Source organism: Heloderma suspectum, chromosome 5 (assembly GCF_057233095.1).
Source record: "Heloderma suspectum isolate Gila_16-S chromosome 5, 16-S_ref, whole genome shotgun sequence".
Classification (NCBI taxonomy): domain Eukaryota; kingdom Metazoa; phylum Chordata; class Lepidosauria; order Squamata; family Helodermatidae; genus Heloderma; species Heloderma suspectum.
Window position 1 is genome coordinate 15,687,663 of NC_139462.1, and position 21,431 is coordinate 15,709,093.

Consider the following 21,431-nt stretch of genomic DNA (forward strand, 5'->3'; position numbering starts at 1 on the left):
GGATCCCAGTTCAAGGCTGTATATCTTACACGGTCGTACAATCTTAGAAGGAGGCGTAGCTGTGAGGGGCCATGGCTGTGACTGTCACAAGGGGACCCTGCACTTCTGAATTTGCCACTACACTACTGCCAGAGAAAAAAGCAATATTAATATAATTTATAATGTCCAAAACCAACAATATGTCTAACTCATTTAGGTTAAGGTAATAAATGACCTGCTTTTATATACTATTATTCATTATTAATACTTGTTTCTTTTATCATGTGCCCAATAAGACATAAGGTTGTGCCACATCTTGAACTATGTTATTCCTATACATAACAAACTCCATTTCTCAATTTAAAAGGTCTTGCTGCTTTCTTCCTTCTCTTACTATATTTATATTTGTTAATTTAACCATATAAACTATATCCCATATAGTGTAAACGAATAATCTAATGGAGGATTGATTTTTTCCACTTTGACGAAATGGCTATTTGAGCAGCTGTCAGTAAAAAAGCCATCATTGCTAAATCTTCCAACAGGGTGTGTTTAAACATAACACAATAAAGTTAGCTGCCACTCAGTTTCATAGGATGAGCTTGAGGGTAGACAACATTTCTCTACCCACTTTTCTCCCCATGATTTTCCAGATTTCACTTATCCACTCCCCACTTGTTTCTTCCCCTAACTAAAGAGTCCCAGTTTCTGCAAAGATAATAATTCTCCGAATGTTCATTTTGGTTATCCGTCTTCTGCATCCTCACCAATTCTAGAACACCCCTTTGAGAATAGAGAAACCAGAACAGTATACAGGATTTGGCACAGGCCACGCTATAGATCATTTCAAGAATTTTTAACCTGTTCTGCCGAGGAAAGGTTCCCAGAGCGGCTTATGAAAATTAATTCTAAGATTGTAAGACTGAGAGCAGGGACACCTAAAAGGCACGACATGAAAGGAAAAGGGAATGCACAGAAGGAGGAGAAAAGCAAACTCAGGCACTAGTTCTTAGTTACAAAGTTCTTGCAGGGACACCTAGAAGGCACGACATGAAAGGAAAAGGGAATGGACAGAAGGAGGAGAAAAGCAAACTCAGGCACTAGTTCTTAGTTACAAAGTTCTTGCAGGGACACCTAAAAGGCACGACATGAAAGGAAAAGGGAATGCACAGAAGGAGGAGAAAAGCAAACTCAGGCACTAGTTCTTAGTTACAAAGTTCTTGCAGGGACACCTAAAAGGCACGACATGAAAGGAAAAGGGAATGCACAGAAGGAAGAGAAAAGCAAACTCAGGCACTAGTTCTTAGTTACAAAGTTCTTGCAGGTGTTCTTTCTGCCAGGGAAAGGCAAAGCAAACTCCCTGCAGCTGCTCCTTCTTTGGACAACGTATGGGGGGCCAGGCTAGTTTCCCACTTGCCACGATGTACTTCCTGGGATGCAAGTGGAACAGCCTCCCAATGGCCGATGGATGACTCCAGAGCATGTTGCCCTTCAGCTCTGCAGTCCCAGGGCAACTGAGAGTTGGAGCCAAGCGTTCTTTCTGGCAGGGAGGGTTGAAGAGGGCTGCTTTTTCTCTGGACCAATGTATGGAGCCAGGCTGGTCTCCTCCTTGCCATGATGCTCTTCCTAGGAGGCGGAGCAGCCTCCTAGGAAAGGCTGATTTATCAGCCCTTGGCTGTTGTACAATATACGTAATGGCACTGTGGTGCTCTTCTGTTATCAGCTTATTCCTAAATCATTCCTCGAATGAATCTTTCACTGCCACTGCACATTAAGGTGGCATCTTCAAGGAGTGCTCCAAGAACTCGGGGAGTTACCTGAAGTTAGGATCTATTTTGTCCCAGTATACATCACTTTGCACTTATATCAAATCTTACCTGCCACTCTGTTGCCCAGTAAGCCACTTCAGACAGATTATTTTCTTTAGAGCTCTTAAGAAGCCACTTGGTATTTTGTCATCCTAGTTTGATATTGCCAAACCTGATCATCTGTCACATTATCTCCAATAAGGCTGATATTTCTGGAACCCAATTTAATTCCCTGTTATTTCCCCAAGTGAAATACAAACTTATTTCTATCCTTCATTTCCTTTTAACCACTTAAAAATGGTCTCCCGCCCTTTAAACTCATGACTGCTCAGCAATATCTGGTGAAGTATTTGTAAAATGTGGTTTTTCATCAAATTTAACAAGACTTCGAAATCTTAGTACGCCATGCCCACCATATTGACTCTAAAAAAAATTGAAGCTGAAAAATGCTACTCAGGCTAGTTTTATTTTTAGGCACTGTTGATATTTCCAAAATTAAATGAATCCATGTCTCCATTTTCTCTGCTTTGGCTCCATTTCTTAAGGAAGATCTTAATAGATAGTGGGGAAGGGAAGCTTCAGAAAAAGCAGTCTGTGCAAACCATTAAGGAATTGCAAAGCTTCATTTTAGCAATGGACTCCCATTTTGGAATCAAAGCAGCAAGGGAACTAGAAGCTGACCTTGCCCTGTGTATCTAGCAGGAAAAGATCTCTGTATGAAAGAGGAGTGGGGAAAGAAAAGAGAGTCTAACAAAATTAAATATAATTATGCATGTATTTTATTCTTGCATGTAACTAGCAACGAAATGCAGGGTTAACCTTCAAATGAAAATATATGGTGTTTACTTTTTTACCAGACCCCATCTCGAGATCCTGTTTTGGAAAGCCACTATGCAGAATACCTTTAGGTACAAATGGGAATTGTTACTGGGTTAAATCTTGTACACGCAATATTCTCTAGGAGTACACAATAATTTTGCATACGCCTGTAAGCATGTGCAGGTGTGCATATGGGGAGTGAGAGATAGTGGCACTGCAGAATATCAGCTTTTATTTAATAAAGAAAAACCTTTCTAGCTTGCAAATATATGCTTGAAATCATCTGACCAATTTATTATTTCTTTCTTTGTTACATTCACATCACACGTTTCCTATAAGGAGCCCAAGGTGGAAACACTACCCTCCTCCTCCTCTCCATTTTATCCTCACAACAACAACCCTGTGAGGTAGGTTAGGCTGCGCGTCAATGACTGGCCCAAAGTCACCCAGTGAGCTTCATGGCCAAGTGAGGACTAGAACCTGGGTCTCCCAAGTCCCACTCCAACACTCTAACCACTATACCACACTGCCTCTGTTTGGTCAACTGTTCTTACCCTGGGTCTAGTTAAATAATCCTTATACAACTAGTAGGCTGTGCTTTTAAGAGGACAAAGTTTGCTGCTTGTAAACTCAACTTGAAACTGCTGCAGTGAATGCAAAGAATATTCATGGGGTTGGGGAGTAAGTGGCTGAGGAGCTGTCACTGGATGTGATGGTTATTTATGCACAGAGCAGCTGCAATGCATGCAGAAGCGGAATGACAGACAGCAACTAAAACTGTTGATCTGGTCCAAGCCCTCTTCATTATGTGCAGGTTTGTGCCAGCAGAGTTTGCAGAGGTCTAAACATGGAATGTATGCTGGAAATGAGAGTGCAGAGTACCCCCAATTTTTGGATATTTGAAAGAATTCAGGTCTGCAACCTTGGCATTTTAGAATTAAAATAAAACACAAGCTAGAAACCTGTGAAGGTTTCTGACAAATGATTGAGGTGGTGCAGACAATTCCATATTTATTTCAGCCAACAAAATCACCAACAAAAGCCAACATGATCAGCACTAACCCCACAGAACTTTTGGATGCTAAAGGTTTTGTCGACACCAACTTTATCAAGACAAATAAGACACCACAATGAAGTATATTATCTAGGAAAGAGCTACACATTGATTTAATTCATACATAATGCTAATCCATGGTTTATTTAACCCATGGGTTGTTGAATTCTGTGTTATGTGTGAACCCAGCCGCGCTAACAAACCATTGTTTGTTAACCACAAAGCAGAAACAGAACCCATGGTTGTAGTTGGGTTATGAACTCTGGGTTGTTTAAACCATGGGTTGTCATTACATGTTAACCCAGAACCGTGGGCTGTTCATGAGTTTCAGCAGGCTACAGAGGTAGTGGGCAAGAGTGGTTAAAAAAACCCAGCTGCTATATATGCTGCTATACAGTGCCCCAAAGACATTTGGGATACAGAAGGGAGCAGGTGAAAGAAGAAGACAATCAACCCAGAGATTGAAAAAACAACCTGCAGTTGGTTCAATCGTCTGTCAAACAAACCCTGCATTATGTGCAAACCAAGTCAACATGATGCTTTATAAGTTTAAAAAAGTCACTTGTAAAAGGAATAATTTAAATCACAGTTACTCCAGAGTTTCCCTTTTTATTACTCCATAGGGATGCAAAATTAAGACAACATCCCACAATTAGTAGGTGAAAGACTGGTATGTGAACAAATCTGCCCATTATCCCCTTGCCTCAAACAGCCTCAACAGGAAAGGGAACATATTTTTTTAAAAGCCTCAGATCAACTCTGGGCTTAAGGGAAAAATTCAGTGATACATAAAAATCAATAAATATGAAGCAAAGTAGAACTCCGGTAGAACAAGAATGGATATGTTACATATACAATTGTCCTCCAAACAATCTCTGCCCAACTACCATGGTCTTTCTTGACTCCTGATTCTGCACATCACAAGTTCAGTGACAGCAGGTTTCATACTGGCCCAATCTAAGGCAGATTTTATGACAACTGGAAATAGAAGACTGTATTAACGAATCAGGAACAGTTCAGGAGCTTCTAATGATACAGGAGTCATCAAACGGTTCACCATAAGAAATCTTTCATTTAAAACATTTGGGAGGAGGATGAGGAATCCTATTTGGCACAATCTTGCACCTATAATTTCTTTATGTAGCGTTGGCTTTAGAGTAAAGAAGAAAACCAGGCTGCAAGATTAGGCTATGTTTTCAGCTCCGTGAGCTGAAGAGCCATCATGGCTCAGGAGTAGCCACCACGTATGGCTAATTTAAAATATTTCATCATGTTGTAGAGATAAAGGCAAATGTTTGCAAACAATATTTAGATATTTTAGGTATAGAAGCAGGCAAAAGCAAAATCTTAGAAAGCCAGGTAAATATTGCCTTGAAAAAATCCTGGTCAAATACACATCCATTTACAATGGCTTTTTGTTGTTGTTGCTAGTTTACAAAGACCTTTTAAAAAATACGTCACTGTTACATAACTGGACTGCCTTGGACAAAATGCAGGAACTGGACTTACTGCAGGAACTGCCTGCCTGTGGTGTTATCCCCTAGCGCTGGAGAATACACAAGTATTCCAATCAATTTCTGGGGGGTACATAAAGGGAGCCTGAGATACCGCCGAAGAGTCACAAGATCAGTTCCACAGAAGGCAATGGTTTTACTGAACTATTTCAATAATGCCGTGAAAAGAATGCAATGCATTTGACCAGAATCCTTGAGCTCTCTTTTGTAATACTACATGACCTTACGTTCTCAACAAACAGTCCACCTAAGAAATCTTAACACAAGATAAATATTATAAAATGAGTTCATTGCAAAATTCAACAATGTAATGAAGTTCAACCTTGTCCTCAGAGACCTCAAGCAAAAGCAGGATTGGTGACACAAACTAAGTGATGTGAAAGTCAGGAATGCTCAGATTCAGTATACTTGCTGGAAGGGCTACAACGTGCTCAGAAATTCTTTCACCTGCAAAGACAAAAGCACAGGTATATTTTTGTGGACAAGGTTAAAAAAAACCTGGCTGCTAAATGTCAAGTTCTAGGAAAAGTCTCTGCCAGAACACAGTGTAGAATGCATAGATCAGCCTTCCCCAAATATATTAGACAGTAGCTCCCATCATTCCCAGCCAGCACGGGAATGATGAGAATTGCAGGCCAATTCATCTGTGGGGCGCCAGCTTGGGAAGGCTGGCATATGTCAAATATAGTGGGGTGAACCAGAGTACAGCATTGCATGCATGGGGCCAAAGATCCATAAATATGGTGACCAGGGAATTAATTCTGGCCACTAGTGGGGAAAAACTGCAGTGTAACTTGCCACATTTTTATTTTTTAAAAGCTTATGATGAACAAGATATTCAGTGGATAATTTTTTAAAAATTAATTCATTTATTTATTAAATTTCTATACTGCGCAACAGCCGAGGCTCCCTAGGCAGTTCACAACAACTAAAACCATAAAATACAGCATGATAAAACATAATGTAAAACTTAAGTTTAAAAGTAGCATGTAAAACCAACGTAAAACCCAACAGCAGTTACAGCCCAGTGAAAGCCTAGGTGAAAAGGTGCGTTTTTAGGAGGTGTTTGAAAGATGCCACATTTTCTGCCTCCCAAACTGTACAGGGGAGGGTCTTCCAGAGGGTGGGTGCCGCTACAGAGAAGGCCCGCCACCAAGGGTCTTCATGGCGACATTCTTTTCGTTTTGGAATGACCAGCATGGCCTCCTCTGATGATCTTAGATGTCACCTGGGTATATATAAGGGAAGGCAATCTGCTAGGTATCCTTGTCCCAAGTTGTTTAGGGCTTCATACGATAATAACATAAGCATGTACGCGGCTCGGTAGCTAATAGGCAGCCAGTGCAGTTCTTTTAACACGGTTGTTATGTGAGCATAGCTGGGTGTCCCAGTGAGCACCCTAGCTGCTGCAGTCTGCACTAGCTTCTGAACCATGCATGAAGGTAGCCCCAATAAAGCACATCGCAGTAGTCTAATTGTGATGTTACCAGTGCATGGATCACCGTAGGTGGGCTATCCCTATCCAGGAATGGGTGTAGTTGGTGTACTAGCTCAAGTTGGTAATGGGCACTCTGGGCCACCAAGGACCTCCAGTGACAAAGATGAGCACCGCCAAACTACAGACCTCCTCCTTCAGAGGGAGTGCAACCCCATCCAGAACAGGCAAACACCCCAATTCCCAGACCTGGGAACTGCCAATCCATAGGGTCTCTGCCTTATCGGGATTCAGTTTCCCAATAAGGTTATACTTGAATCCTGCTTTTACATGTGTCTCTCATTCAAGGGACTGGTGAGATCCATATCTGTATAGCTTCAGCAATGCTGAGCATCAGGCACTCCCAGGGGATCATTCACCTGGCCCGTTAAAAATTAAAAAGAAAAGGAACAATGTGAACAATAGCCCAAGGTACTAAAGAAAGCCAACATTTAACAAGAAATATAAAAACCAGCTGCGTGGATGCATACAAAGGAACTTCAGTGAAGTTCTGATCACTTGCCCGAAGATGACACAAAATCCATACTATTAACATGGTTCATAGCAGTATCTTTAAAAAGTGAACAAGACTGAACTGCATTCTTAGACCTATGACAGGATTGGGCAATAAAAGAGCTGAGTGTTCACTGCTGCTGTGTATTTATTTCAAATCTGCAAAACAAAGCCTAACAAGAAACCAGGTTCCTATTTTATTAGCATGCGTAGGAAGGGGGAAACATCACATTCTAGAACAGGGGTGTTGAACCTCTGGCCTGTGGGCCAAATCCAGCCTACGTGGAGTCCCGATACGGACCCCCATGTCTCCTTCCCCCAACCACCTATTGCTTGGGGGTTTCCTGGCTTTTGCATATTTTTCTGCATTCTGAAAGGTTGAAATGCCTCTCCTAAGGCTTACTTACTGACAGTAAGAGCTGTAAGCTAAAATATGCTGGTAGTTTTGGCATTTGGTCTCGTCTCTTTTGCTCCACCCGTTTTTGCCTTCAGCCCTGCTGACCACTGGAATGTGGCCCCCCGAATTCAAATGGAATTCAGCCCTCAGGATGAAAGGGATTAGACACTCCTGCTCTAGAACTCTAAAGAGCAGAACTGTTAAGCACTTACTACAGAAATGCATCCTCTGTGGTAGGCAAGCCAAATAAAAAAGTAGACACCCTCCTGATCTACTATCCTAACCATATTTTGCATCGATAAGACCTTTCAAGTACCTAAATAGCTCATGCATACACGTGCACAAAGAACAATAGAAGGCGTAGCTACTGAAACATGCCCTTTATTTTAAAATAGCATCTTAAACATTTCATTAACAACTTCATTAAATGAGCAGTGGGATGAGGTCCACTTTGCACATTGCAGGAGGAGTACACATAATTATGCTGTGATGTGTATGCCACAGAATCATGCTTTGGGGAAACAGAAGATGTGGCTGTGTGGTAAATTCTGAAACAAATAAAATGTGAGGGAGACAGACTACCACTATCAGCAGAAGGGGGGGGGGGGGCGCACAGCCTTCAGTATTTACATTGAGTGGAAGGGAATGAATGTATCTTACTACTCTGATGCCCAGCCTAATCAAGTCACATAATAAGTTCGCACAACAGTGACCAGGGAGGAGCTTGAACCTTCTTCAGGTTTCTAGAAAGATGGAAGCAGAGGTTTCCTGTAGTCCCTTAAACTGTGCATTTGTATTACTGTTTTTATTTGATACATTTTAATGATTTATATGATAAAACTAAGCATAGCTAGTAACAAAGAAAAATGTGGAACGTACTGACAAGTCCAATCCAGTAATTTGCCATGGACTGAGCATTGGGATTCCAATGAGCCTAGAGAGTGTTGGATAATACGAACAACTCCGCATGCTTCCAGACACTAAGGGGCAATAGAGAATGCCCTTGTTGTCTGATCAGTTCCATTTTCCTGCTCCCTTCCCCTCCTCTTCCTTCGTCCTCCTTCTCCTCTGCCTCTGCAAGAAGCAAGCAACTTGAGCTTTCTCCAGAAAGGAAGCAAGTAACCATATCTCTAAGTTGATCTGAACTTCTTCTAAACTGGCTCTAGCCTGTGTTTATTGCCAAACTAAATACTGTGTTGCCACACTTTCTCTATATAAAGCAATTCTGCTGTAAGTCACAACAAACTTTCAACAGAGAACTCCTGTACTTGCAAGGGCTTCTCCATTTACTTTGATGATGGGGATCACTCAACATATGCACCTCTTTGTATGTGTGGAGCTGCCCCTTCCAATTAAGTGAATAGAGAAGAATGCCCGCATATACGACTTCCATGGACATATTCAAACTCACACAGGATTCTAGATTGTTAAACCTGGTCACCTAAGAAGGTAAAAGTTAGTACTTTCTGGCAGGGTTTACCTTTTCAATCATATTTTCATGCCTGTCTTTTTTGCCTTTGAAGTCTTCATTTACATCCAGTGTTAGAACAGGTACCTCTTGCAGGTATTCAAAATCTGTTCTGTAAAGAAAACCGGATATTTGAAATGGAAAACTGGAGACAGAGAGGGTAAACGCGCAGCCCTGAATTTTTATTCCAAAGGAAGTCCCACTGTGTACCCAGGACTGCAGTCTTAGCTGTTGGATTTCTAACAATGAGAGCTGCCCAGGCCTAGAGTTCTTTATTGCCATATGAGCTAGGGTCTTTAATATTCATAAAAGGGCTTCTAAAATTAGACTGGTATCTATATTTTTTAGAAATGACAAGTACCTAGCAATATCCAGTGATTTAAATGTTTAATCTATTGATTAAAACTGTTCTGAAAATCCAGCCTAGTGCTGAAAATTGCAAGCTACAAAAAGTAGGCCTATGCCAGTTAAAGTCACCTGGCATTTGAAAATGTGGAAGTTTAAGGGCCCAATGCCATCTGTTATTGTAAAGCTAGAGAGAGTCTTGTTGATTTCCTTAAAAGATTTGTGCCTTATCAGAAACTTCATTAGAATAATAAAAAGCATCTTCACTGGAAACAGACCATGGGGAGAGAATTACCGTAACGTCCTGTGCTGGAGCCAGCTTTCATGTTTATAATGAAGTTTTTCCAGATATTCTATGGGAATGCCTTGTTCTTCATCCCTTCCACGCACATAAATCCTATTCAAGCATTTCTAAAAACAGAACACAAGACTGAAGTAAAACTTTCAAATGGAAATGGAATAAAGCAGTTTCAATTACCCATAAAAAAAAAATGTTGGTCTGTTGCAGACAACATCAACAAGGAGTCTTGTGGCACCTTAAGGACTGGTGTTTTTTAACTTATCTTTTTGCAGCATGAGACGTAATCACACAATAAAATGCCACATATGCTAACAGAGACCCAAGAAAATTGATGTGCAATAAGTTAGTCTTTAAGGTGCCACAGGACTCTGGTGCATCATCAGTTACTTCAAGGCTGCAATCCTATATCCACTTACCTGGAAGTAAACCCCACTGAACTCAATTAAGCTTATTTCTAAGTAGACATGTATAAGATTGTGCTTTAAACGTTCTTTAAATGCTGTCCTTTTATTGTAAAGAGTGCCATGAACACTACATACCATAGTACTCTTTCCAAAACGTTTAATATCTTTATCTCCTTCCTCCAAAAAGCTCAGGTTGGTATATATGGTTCTTTCCCACCCATTTTATCCCAACAACCCTGTCAGGTAGGTTAGTCTGAGAAAATGATTGGCCCAAAGTCAACCAGTGAGCTTCATGACTGAGTGGTGATTTGAATCCAGTTTCTTCAGTTGTAACCTGACACTAATCACTGCACCCCAGTTTCTTCTGCATCACTAAGTACACACAACTCAAAACAATCCTTTGTCACACAATCGCTCACAAAATTTATATTGATAAATGCAACATTTCATGTTGGTCCATGTAGGCTGTGCACAAATAGGTTGGATAGCAAATCTGCTAAGAGGTGTAGAATAAGAGGCATTCACAGATCCAGTGATTTTGTGGATGTTCACAACTGCAGTAAGTAGAGGTTTCAACTCTCCAAGGGCCAGGAATGTACTTTCTGAGCAGAGGTATTAAACTACACCTGCACAGTTCGGGAGAGGGGGAGCTTGCATCGTAACATCATCTGAGACAGGCCAGCAACACTACTGAGGTCCTCCTGTAGTTACTTTTCCAGTGTTTATCACTTATCCTGGAGAGACTGTAGCTCAGTGGCAGAGCACCTGCAGAAGGTCCCAGGTTCGATCCCCAGCATCTACAGGTAGGGCTGGAAAAACTCCTGCCTGGAACCCTGGAGAGCCACTGCTGCCGGTCAGTGTTGACAATCCTGGGCTAGATGGACCAAGGGTCTGACTCAGTATAAGGCAGCTTCCCAAGTTGCTATGTTATCCAATGCAAAATGCAAGCTAGAGCACGCCAATCACTTCATCTGGCCAGGAGTAGCCATACTGGAAGGCACCAGAACTGAAAGACCTGTGGTTTTTTTCCACCCCATTGATAACACAGCAGGGTTCAGCTCAAGATCTTGCAAAGAAAGATCTTTCAAAGGATGAAGTAAAGGAATTCTTCTCCATTACTCAATGCAAAAAGTCACAAAGTGATCCTTAGTCACACAGAAACAGGGAGGCACGTGCAGAAGGCAAGACACGCCCCCCCCCCCCCCCACACACACACACACAGTGTTCCAGGACATAAAGATTAGACATGTTAATCCTGCACATACCGGTGACCAAGAAGTGACATAGCTCAAATTATTTATCTCTAGGTTCTCCTCCCTTGCAGTTTCTTCTTGTTGATCTTACCAACCAAACAGGTTATTTATCTCTACCCAATTATGCTAAAGTGAGAAGAAACTCACTTTCAAATGTGTATTGCAACCACCTCTTGCAATGGTATTCCAACACACATGTCCATTGCTCGAATCTAAAGTTAAAACTAAACTCTAGTTCTCTCTTTTCAAAGTTGCCTCCTAAAGAAGTACTCTAAAGGCAAGTGATCAAACAGCCAGTGTGGTATAGCATAGGTTTTAATTCTGTGAGCCCTTCAGAAAGTTGTTAGGAACTCATGTATAATTTAGATATAAATCTAAATCTACTGAATAAATGAATGAATAGTAGGTGGTGTTTGACCAGGGAGACCTTGTTTCAAATCTCCCCTCACCCGCAGCCTCCCAGCCATCACGTTTGCTAAATTGCTATCTATCAGCCTAACTTACTTGATATAGTGGTTGGGAGGATAAGATAGTATAATCTCACATACAATTAAAGGAAAAGACTTCAGCAGCCCTGAATGAATTAACCAAAGGAGAGATATAATATACGCCCTCCATACAATTCTTGGTTACTTTTAGGAGCATCAGAGCTACAAAAGCTTTTTAAGGCCTTAGGAGCCAGGATTGGGATGCTCCTTGAATTGCCCCCATACCTCCTGGATTCAATGGGAGGGTGGAACTGCATATACTTGGGAGCTGGTGCTCAACAGAAATTGGGCATCTCCCAAATTAAGTTCTTCAACAATAGCAACCAAGGCAAGCCATTTACTTCAGAGCATTTTGTCTCCCTTCAGTGGATCGACTCCAGTTTAATTTCCATTTCCATTTCAGTTGTATTTCAACACCTCTGCACTGAGCAAAAGAACGGAGAGCAGGCTGTACCTATTAGAATAAGCTTCCCTTTTCTCTTCCTAGTTATCTGTACTGGAATGCAATAAATGGCAGGAAAGCATTATCAGATGTTTAGAACTCATATGCCAGTAAGTGCTATGACATTAGGGGCACTAGGCCACCTATAAAATGTGTTTCACACATTTTCAGAGATATATGGGTAGACGTAAGGAATCAAATTCTGCAAACTGACATACCCTAGTGCAGAATATAGAATGGGATCTACTGGTAGATCACGGAATGATTTGAAGTAGATCAGCAAGGGTGTTGAACTCCCATGTTTTAATGATAGAAACAAAAAGGTACCCTCCTTTCTAAATTAGGCTATTAGAATCTCTGATCTGCAGTGACTCATATATAGATTTATACTTGAATATGCAGGTCATACCAGCATATGGCTCCTGAAGTGCAGTAGGTAATTGGCTCCACCCCCTGAACTACCATTTTGCACCTGGGTCCATTTGGCGGATCTCAGGGTTCATTAAAAAAAGTCGACCTCAGAAGCCTGAAGTCTGCCCATGCCTGCCCTAGGACCCGATATGGCCATGAAGTTTCATTTCTTACCTCAGGAGTAGCTCGGAGATAAATAATACCATCCAGTTCAAGACTTGATCCAAACTGCTGATTCATCCAGTTGTGCCAGTCTTGGTAAATAGTCCACTCTGTTTCATTCATACAGTCAGACTCATATAAATTTGATGCAAAAATATATCTACACAAAAAAGAGGAATTCAAGCTCAGTATTATTCTGTAATCTTTCTGAAATGGATGTAAATGTATTAGCTGAAGAAAGGAGATTGGAAATAGAGAACTGATTATTAGGGCTGGTAATATAACTTAACAGATTAATACCTGTTGAACTGTAAACTGCCTTGAGTATTGTTTTGGAAGAAGGATGCCAGAGGCAATGAGCCTATGTACACCAGTTGCTGGGGAACATGGGCAGGAGGGTGCTGTTGCTTGTGCCTGCTTGTGGGTTCTTGCTTCACAGCTGGTTGGCCACTGTGTGAACAGAATGCTGGACTAGATGGACCCTTGATCTGATCCAACAGGAATTTTCTTATGTTCTTATAAGAATAAATAAGTTATGTGGTTACAACAACATTTGTGAACTACCATTATTAGAGAGGAGGTGGAGGGAGATGGAGAATTGGGATGAGTGTGTGTGTGTTGGCTGCTCCAGTTATGGAATAATTTTCTTCTGGAAACTTGTCACAGTCCAAGTAACTTCTAGAAGACCTGGGGAGACTTATTTCTCAATGGGAAGGATGCCTGCAGAGTAAGAAGCAGTATGCCTGTGTCCTATCCTTGCAGGCACCCCACTCTTGTTCAGGGTGTGTGTATGAACTCTCTGTAACTAAACTATTGGGAGGAGGCCTGGGATGGGGTTTTGGCCAGGGAGAATCCTAGGACCCAGATGGTGGCCATCTTTGCTGTAAGGTGTTCCTATATGGACCAGCAAGTGATGGATTAAACTGGTATTACATTTTACACATGAATTTTATACTACAGTTTCTCTCTCATAAGTGCTACAAATTAAAACCTAGATTCAGCTTGACACTCTATGTGATTGTAGGAATTACGAATAAGGCAGTTGTCAAAGCTGCAATTTTGAGAGCAAGTGTGGTGTAGTGGTGAGAGTGTTGGCCAAGGAGCCAGGAGATCCAGGTTCTAGTCCCCACTTGGCCATGGAAGCTCACTGAGTGACTTTTTGCCTGTCACAGACTCTCAGCCCAACCTACCTCACAGGGTTGTTGTTGTTGTGAGGATAAAATGGAGAGGAGGAGGATAATGTAAGCCGCCTTGGGTTCCTTGCAAGAGGAAAGAAGGCGGGCTATAAATGCAATCAATCAATCAATCAATCAATCACATTCATACCTGTCACTGTAAACAGATCTCTCAAAGAAGACTACAGGATTCTCAGCTTCTTTGAGTTTCCCATCAAGAGATTTGAGTTGAGCCCGGATTCTGCTCAGACAGGCGTAGGCCTGGAAGGTGAAGGACCATCTTTCTGGCTTCTCATACATCATCTGGAGTAAGTTACCACCACTCTTTTGTGAGGCTGTCAGCTCCTGTTTAAAAACCAAAACAAGTTAGAGACCCTTTGTTTAGTGACACTTTTATTTTTAGAAAACCTGCTAGTAAAAATGTCAAGATCACTCTGCTGTAACGAAATGGCAGAACTTCCCATCAGCTTTATCTCTTCATCTGCATTTTACAGTCTGCAAAACACACCAAGATGCTGAAGGTAATGAAATCATGAAGGCAGTACTGGGTAGTTACCACCCATTTACCCTGCACCTTGCCTGTTAGAATCTCTTGGGTATATGAATGCTGACAAGAAATTCAGTAGCAGGGCACCATAGACTAAGTACTGTCTAAAGAAGTAGTGAGAAGACCCCTCTCAGAAAGACTCACAATGCAGCCATCTGAACGAAGATAAGCAATGAGCGTAGCAAGAACTTTGGGGGAAAATCACCATGTACTGCTTGAGTTCTTGATCTTATGGAAAACTAAAGCTGAGTGTAGTCAAATGTGTACCTTGGGACTTCAGGAAAGCTGATATTAATAAACTCAGAGCATCGATAAGTAGAATTCCATGGCAGAAAAACCTAACAGGAAGAGGAGTTCAAGCAGGAAGGGAGTTCCTGAAAAAAGAGACACTAAAGGTGCAATCAGAAACAACCCCAGTGAGGAATAAACATGGAAGACAACAGAAGATGCCAATGTGACTATCCAAAAACTTGAGCAATGATCTGAAAACCAAACAGGGCACATAAGTGTACAGGCAGGTAGCCCAGAATTGCAGAGATGGTGCCAAATGGCTAAAGCTCAGAATGAACTGAGGTTGCTGAGGGATGCTAAAAATAACAAAAGGGCTTCTTCAGATATGTTCAAAATAAGAGGACAAAAGTAACAGTACAGCAGCTGTACAGAGAAGATGGCAAAATACCAACAGGTGACAAAGGAAAGGCAGAACTGCTCAATTCCTATTTTGGCTCAGCTTCTCCCAAAAGAGGATCTGTGTCTCATCTGGCATATGTGACAAACAGGTTCAGGAGTAGGATGCAGCTTGAGGTTGACAGAGAGATCATCAAGGAATATCTAAGCACCTTAAATGAGTTCAAGTCCCCAGGTCCAGATAAATTGCATCCTAGGGTGTTGAAGGGGCTAGCAGATGGCCTCTCAGAACCTTTATCTATTATCTTTGAGAAATCCTGGAGAACAGGTTAAATACTGGAGGGCTGGAGGAGAGGAAATGTTGTCCCTGACTTCAAAAAAGCAGATCAAGGGAATTACAGACCAGTCAGTCTGACAGTAATACCTGGGAAGATTCTAGAGCAGATTATAAAGCACTCAGTCCATAGGCACCTTGACACTAATGCATTGATCATTGGAAGCCAGCATGGATTTGTCAAGAATAAGTCCTGCCAGACTAAACTAATTTCATTTTTCAAACAGGTAGATTGTGGATATGCTGTGGACATAAAATATCTTAACTTCAGCAAGGCATTTGACAAAGTGCCTCATGATATTCTAATTAGCAAGCTAGTTAAGTGTGGGCTGAATGGCACTACTACTAGGTAGAACTAAAGCTGGCTGGAGAACTGTACTGAGATATAAATGTATGAAATGTTAAACTATAATATAAACAAAGGATTCAGAATCAAGAGTAAGTACTCTTCTCCAACATTAAACTCACAACTAGAAGGAAGATAAGTTGAAATACGATACATGTTTGTTAAAATCAAACATGGAAAAAAACCTGTTGCCATCAATAAATCACAAGAATGCAAGATCTAAATAAAACATTTAAAGTCCAGGGATTCAGCACAAGTGAAAAACTTTCTGCTTCATGTGTTTAAGTGTGTCAGCCTTCAAGGTAATTCATTTACGTGGACCGCAATCTAGCAGAACAGCGAGCATTTTAACATTGAAACATTTTATTCCTGCTATTAAACAGATACATTTAAAGTCGAGTCAACTATGCACATGCCATTTGTTGAGTTAGAAGCAATTCCGTAACAGCTGTTACTGATGTTTAAACGCAGTTGCCAACATTCTCTACACATGAAAAAGGAAGAGAACCCAATCTTGACGCTTAGAAATAAAATTCTTACTGCTCCATCTGAAGAAGTTATGTTTTAGCGTCTTAGTTCACAACATTTCTGCTAGGATTAGAAATTCTTTATCTTGAACAGATGAGCCCTGTATGCTTTACAACCTGGCTAGCAACTGCAAATAACCATAAATTGTACACAAAATCATTATCATAAAATATATTTAATGTTAAAGACATTTCTAAACTACTTTTCAAAGATTAATATTATAGGTTATTATTTTTTGACAACAGTGAAGGGGCAGTGTGTATTCCAGAGCAGGATAAAAGTTCCAATCCTGAAATTTTAATAGGCATTTGAAGGCCTCAATAGTGAGAAGTCTTTAAATATTCATGACTTTGACCACTAGAGAGCAGACTTGCTGCACTGCCATAAAAATGGGGAAGTGTTTAAAGTAGATCTTTATTTCAACTTGAAAATAAAAAAGTACAAGCTTGAAATTGGGCATAACAGGAAAGGAATATAAATGTTAAGTACTGTTGAATGCAAAATCAAATGTTTTTTCTTGCACAAGCTTATGTAGGATTTTAGTAAAATCTAGTCTACAACCAGAACAGAAAAATTATATTGGGCGTAGTTATTCAAAAAAAGCAGTCTTGCACAAAATGACTTCATTTCCACATTTACTTTTTGCAGATATACTTCTGCATTTACATTTTTGTCATGGGCTAAGGAAAGTAGAGTTGTCATTTTTAGTCTATAACCGTACAGATCTGTAAGTAGTCAAAGCCTTTGGATACGGGGCACTATGAGTCTAAAAAGATAAGTCGTAACAACTTATCTGGTCTAAAATGAAGCAGTTGTATTTTTTTTACTCCACCTCACCATTTCCATCTCCAAAACTCTGCTCCATGCCCCAATCATATAATCATATTTCCACATACCTCACAGTCATCTTGGCAATTCTGAACATTGCACCATCTTGCTACCGGCTCTGGAACAACGTCCCATTCCTCTCTGGCTTGTTTGAGAATATTCACAAAGGTAGACTTCCCCGCAGCTGTGGAAGAAAAAGCTATGCTTACTAGACAAGAAACTAGCCCAGGTTAGTGATTCCGGAATGGGACAAGTCAGTGGAGCTCCTTTCCACAAACACTGCTGATTTGCCCAATTCTGGAAGTGCTAATTTGGTTGCACCAACATTCATTTCCACTATCTCCACAGCGGCACTGGATACTGCCCAAAGAAAACACAGTTTAAAACTTTTCCACATACCAAATGCAGCCCCATTTTTCAATTTAAAATACATTCCTGAAGTTAGTGGGGGCAATAATACTTATAGGGCCTGATAATACTTTTCTGCACTACTTCTCGCCCAAGTATTTGGATTGTATCTGTGCAAATTAAATCAATGCATATTTGCATAAATTAAATACACTGTATTCACCACATAGTATCAGAAATATGTATCCTGTGATGGAAAAGTCTTATGATAACAATTTCTGAAATGTTCCTTGATGTATACAAAATCAGGTATTTAATGAGGCACTTCATTTCAGTGACAGTATTATAACATTTACTTTCAAGCTAGAAGGCTGAGTCTACACATGTTTACTCAGTTTTACTGACCTAGATGGACTTATTTGGAAGTAGGTGCATATTATTAAAGCCATGCAATCCAGTCCTGTGCATACAAGCACCCTCCACAGCCCAAAAGGAAGGAACAAACGTATTTTGTCTGGAGATGGACCCATCCTTTCAGTATTTTTCCCCTTTCTAATTTGTTTCTTTTAACTATATCCTCTCTTCTATTCCTAATTTTGCTGTGCATTTGAATTTTTCTGTATTTCCTTTCATCTGTGTTTGTCCTTTGTTACATTCTCTTCACTGACTCGGTTCTGTATTTGTTCCAGCTTCAGTTGCTTTTTTGTTTTTAATATCTTCACTCTTTAGCTCTGCCTTATCCATCTTCCCTGTTACTGCTCATGCTTTGGTTCTCTCTTGATGCCTCTCTCTGGAACTCACTTGCCACCCACTATCCATGTTTCTCCTCTTGCAAATATTTAAATAGTATCTGATAATGGGTTTCTTTTTTTAGAGCCTTTAAACCCTGATCTTTGTTGTTCTGTCTTCTTTTATGTCTTTCCCCTTTCCTAATAGCTTCTAGGCGGGCAGCAGGGCTGGCTTGTAAAACTATGGGCAGGGTTTATTCTTTTTAACTTAATTACTGTATAGCACCTAATGCCTCAGGCACTTTATAAATAATACTAACACTCAAGTTTCGTAATAATTAGCCTTCTCTCTGCAGTTCCTTCACAACTCTCCAGCTCCTCATTTTCAAAATGGGTCATTGCAAGAACAAATGCACACAAGACTTTAATTCACTTGACAAACAGGAAGTGCTGTTTAAGTGATGACATTCAAAAAGGGAGGATCTCTGACAATTATTTCACAGGACACGGGGAGAGAAAGCAAGGTTCTGAAGAACTGAACCAACAAGAAGGATTACTATATTAGTAATAAGAATATATATATATATATATATATATATTTATTTTAGGGAATATTAACGAAGTTGTCAATAAATGCAACTTTTTTTTTGTTTTACAAACTTACCTCCAAGGTTGGATATGGGGCAGTTTTAAATGTGTAATTTCTCTATCCATTTAAAATGCACAGGGGGCTGACAACATTTAAAAAGAGTCAGGCCTCTGCGTGTTATACCCCAAACACCTCATGATCCATGCCATGGATTAATACTCATTCACTTACTTTTATGCTACCTGAGAAAATCTGAGAAAACTCCACACACACACACACACACACACACCTCCACCCCCACTTTATTTCCCAGCTAAGGCTCTTGTGCTGTATAACCGAAGAAATAATAATTGCAGGCAGGGTTTTTTGCACAGATGGGAGTCTGCGTGTGTGTGTGTGTGTCATTCTATTTAGTTTGACTTTTTAGCATTTAGTTTGGGTTTGCCTGTCTTTTTAAAAAAGCTCCTCTGCTTAAAATTTTCAAAGCTTAAATAGTCTCCAGAGGGAGCCTGCAACAGACATAGTAGTCTGTTGCAGAAAAAAAAACCAAAATGTCTTGTGGCACCTTAAAGACTAACAATTTTATTCTGGCATGAGTTTTTGTGGCCACTGTGTCTTGTGTCCACAAAAGCTTATGCCAGAATAAATGTGTTAGTCTTTAAGATGCCACAAGACTCTTTAAAACTGAAATGTTAATTGTTATTAGTACTGTACAGTTTTCGAAGAGAAACCATAAGCCACTGTGGGAGGTTGTATACCTGAAAAGCACCACTAAAACAGTTCAAATAAAAATGCTTTTTAACAACTGCATGATAAAAACATTCGAAGAGCCGTGCTGGATCAGACCAAGGTCCATCTAGTCCAGCATTCTGTTCACACAGTGGCCAACCAGCTGCCCACGGGAAACGTACAAGCAGAACATAACTGCACCAGCACCCTCCCACCCATGTTCCCCAGCAACTGGTGTGCATAGGCATCCTGCCTCAGATACTAGAAGCCACTGATAGCCTTCTCCTCCTCCAGGAACTTGTCTCCCCCCCCCCCATTTGTCTAACCTCCATCCAAAGTGGCGGCCCTCACTACGTCTTGTGGCAGCAAATGCCATAGTTTAACGAGGTGCTGTGTGAAGAAGCCCTTCCTTTTACCTGTCCTGAATCTCCCACCCATCAGCTTCATGGGATGACCCCTTTACGTTCTAGTATTATGAGAGGGGGAGAAAAATGTCTCCCTGCCCACTTTCTCCACACCGAGCGTAATGTTGTACACCACTATCATGTGATCAATTAGAAACTCTCACACACCTGTTCAGCACATGACGGAGAGCTTCACCTGTTGAATTTCTGCCTGTCACACAGCTATGAAAAAGCCCAGGAACTCCACTGAGGGGGGGATAAAGACCCTCACCCCCCACCAAAAGGAGCCCCCTCCCACCGAGAAGAGCTTGTGGCCCAACCCCAAGACGATGAAATTCCCCGCCCCTGCCTTTCCTTACCGATATTGCCCTCGATGGCGATCTTTTTAATACTGTTCTCGGCCCGGCTCCGCTTAGGTGGGGTTGCCATGGAAACTGCCGGGCCGATAACCGGGCGAAGGACCTGGGGGGAACGGTGGGGCTGAAAGGACAAAAGAAGCGGGAGCGCGTCTGCTTTCGCGCGAACCTCCTCAAGATCGACCCCGGCTCTGGCAAGCTCCGTGTGCGCGCGCGCCAATCCCCGGCGTTCGAATTTAGCGCGAGGTCGCGCGGGGTTGGCTACGCCGCGCGGTGACGTCGGCGCGACGGCCCCTCCCACGCGGACTTCCTCCCGGTCTTGTCTTTCAAGATTTGTTTGATTATTGCTGTGGTTCCGCCCGCCCTACCGCTACAGCCGCCAGTTGCCTCCGTATAGGTGCCCGAGAGGGTCAGAAAGCATTCTGCGAAACGCGAACCACCGCAATCTGTGCGGAGGGCGAGGATCAGAATCAAGCCGACCGCGCACTCGCCCCAGTGGGTGCGGACGCCGGCTTCAGTGAAGAAGGGAAGTATAAACGCAGGCCGAGCAACAGATGCGGTCGAAGGGAACTTTGTCGAGCTGCGAGTGTATCGATCTGAGCAGGTTGACTGCAAAGCGGTTGCCGTGACAACGGGCCACGCCGCTAGGCCAAAATTCATTCTCCAGACCAGATGCTAGAGGAGGAGATTGTAAAAGGGGAGGGGGGCGTGCTCCGTATTTCTGCCGTTATTTCTAAAGTATCTAGCTAAGAGACTTTACAACCACCGTGAATGATGGAAGAAACTACACATAATATAAATGCTCTCTTCTCTATGCAACTCATGTTGCACAAGTAGCCTGTCCTAGTTATGGGCTGCATTGTCAAGAAATCCGACCTGTCAGAAGGAAGCTATGTGTTCAAAGGCATTTCATCCTCAAGTCCTTTATTATGGCATTTATAGGCCACTAAATAACAAGATGGCGTGCTGTGGTCCATGGGGTCACGAAGAGTCGGACGCGTCTTAACGACTGAACAACAACAAAATCACAAGAAGGTCACTGGCAGATAAAAGCAATAGA

General features: G+C 41.5%; 1 protein-coding gene across 1 annotated transcript; it reads right to left on the minus strand.

Moving 5' to 3' along the window:
• Positions 1-2,549: 2,549 nt before the first annotated feature.
• Positions 2,550-20,580, minus strand: DCK (deoxycytidine kinase). The gene is made up of 7 exons (XM_084855375.1): positions 20,375-20,580; positions 17,286-17,401; positions 14,159-14,352; positions 12,845-12,992; positions 9,667-9,782; positions 9,039-9,138; positions 2,550-5,621 (listed from the first exon to the last, which is right to left on the minus strand). Exons 1-7 carry the CDS (start codon positions 20,442-20,444, stop codon positions 5,595-5,597), a joined length of 771 nt encoding a protein of 256 aa, XP_084711501.1. The 5' UTR covers positions 20,445-20,580; the 3' UTR covers positions 2,550-5,594.
• Between the last annotated feature and the right edge of the window lie 851 nt (positions 20,581-21,431).

What these genes read in the sequence shown, in the direction of transcription:
- DCK (XM_084855375.1), bottom strand. Translation starts at nt 20,444, where the DNA reads ATGGCAACCCCACCTAAGCGGAGCCGGGCCGAGAACAGTATTAAAAAG. An exon ending in AGATCTGTTTACAGTGACAG is followed by an intron (nt 12,993 to 14,158) that starts GTATGAATGTGA and finishes TTTTTTGTGTAG; the next exon opens with ATATATTTTTGCATCAAATT. An exon ending in ATCTCCGAGCTACTCCTGAG is followed by an intron (nt 9,783 to 12,844) that starts GTAAGAAATGAA and finishes TTCTGTTTTTAG; the next exon opens with AAATGCTTGAATAGGATTTA.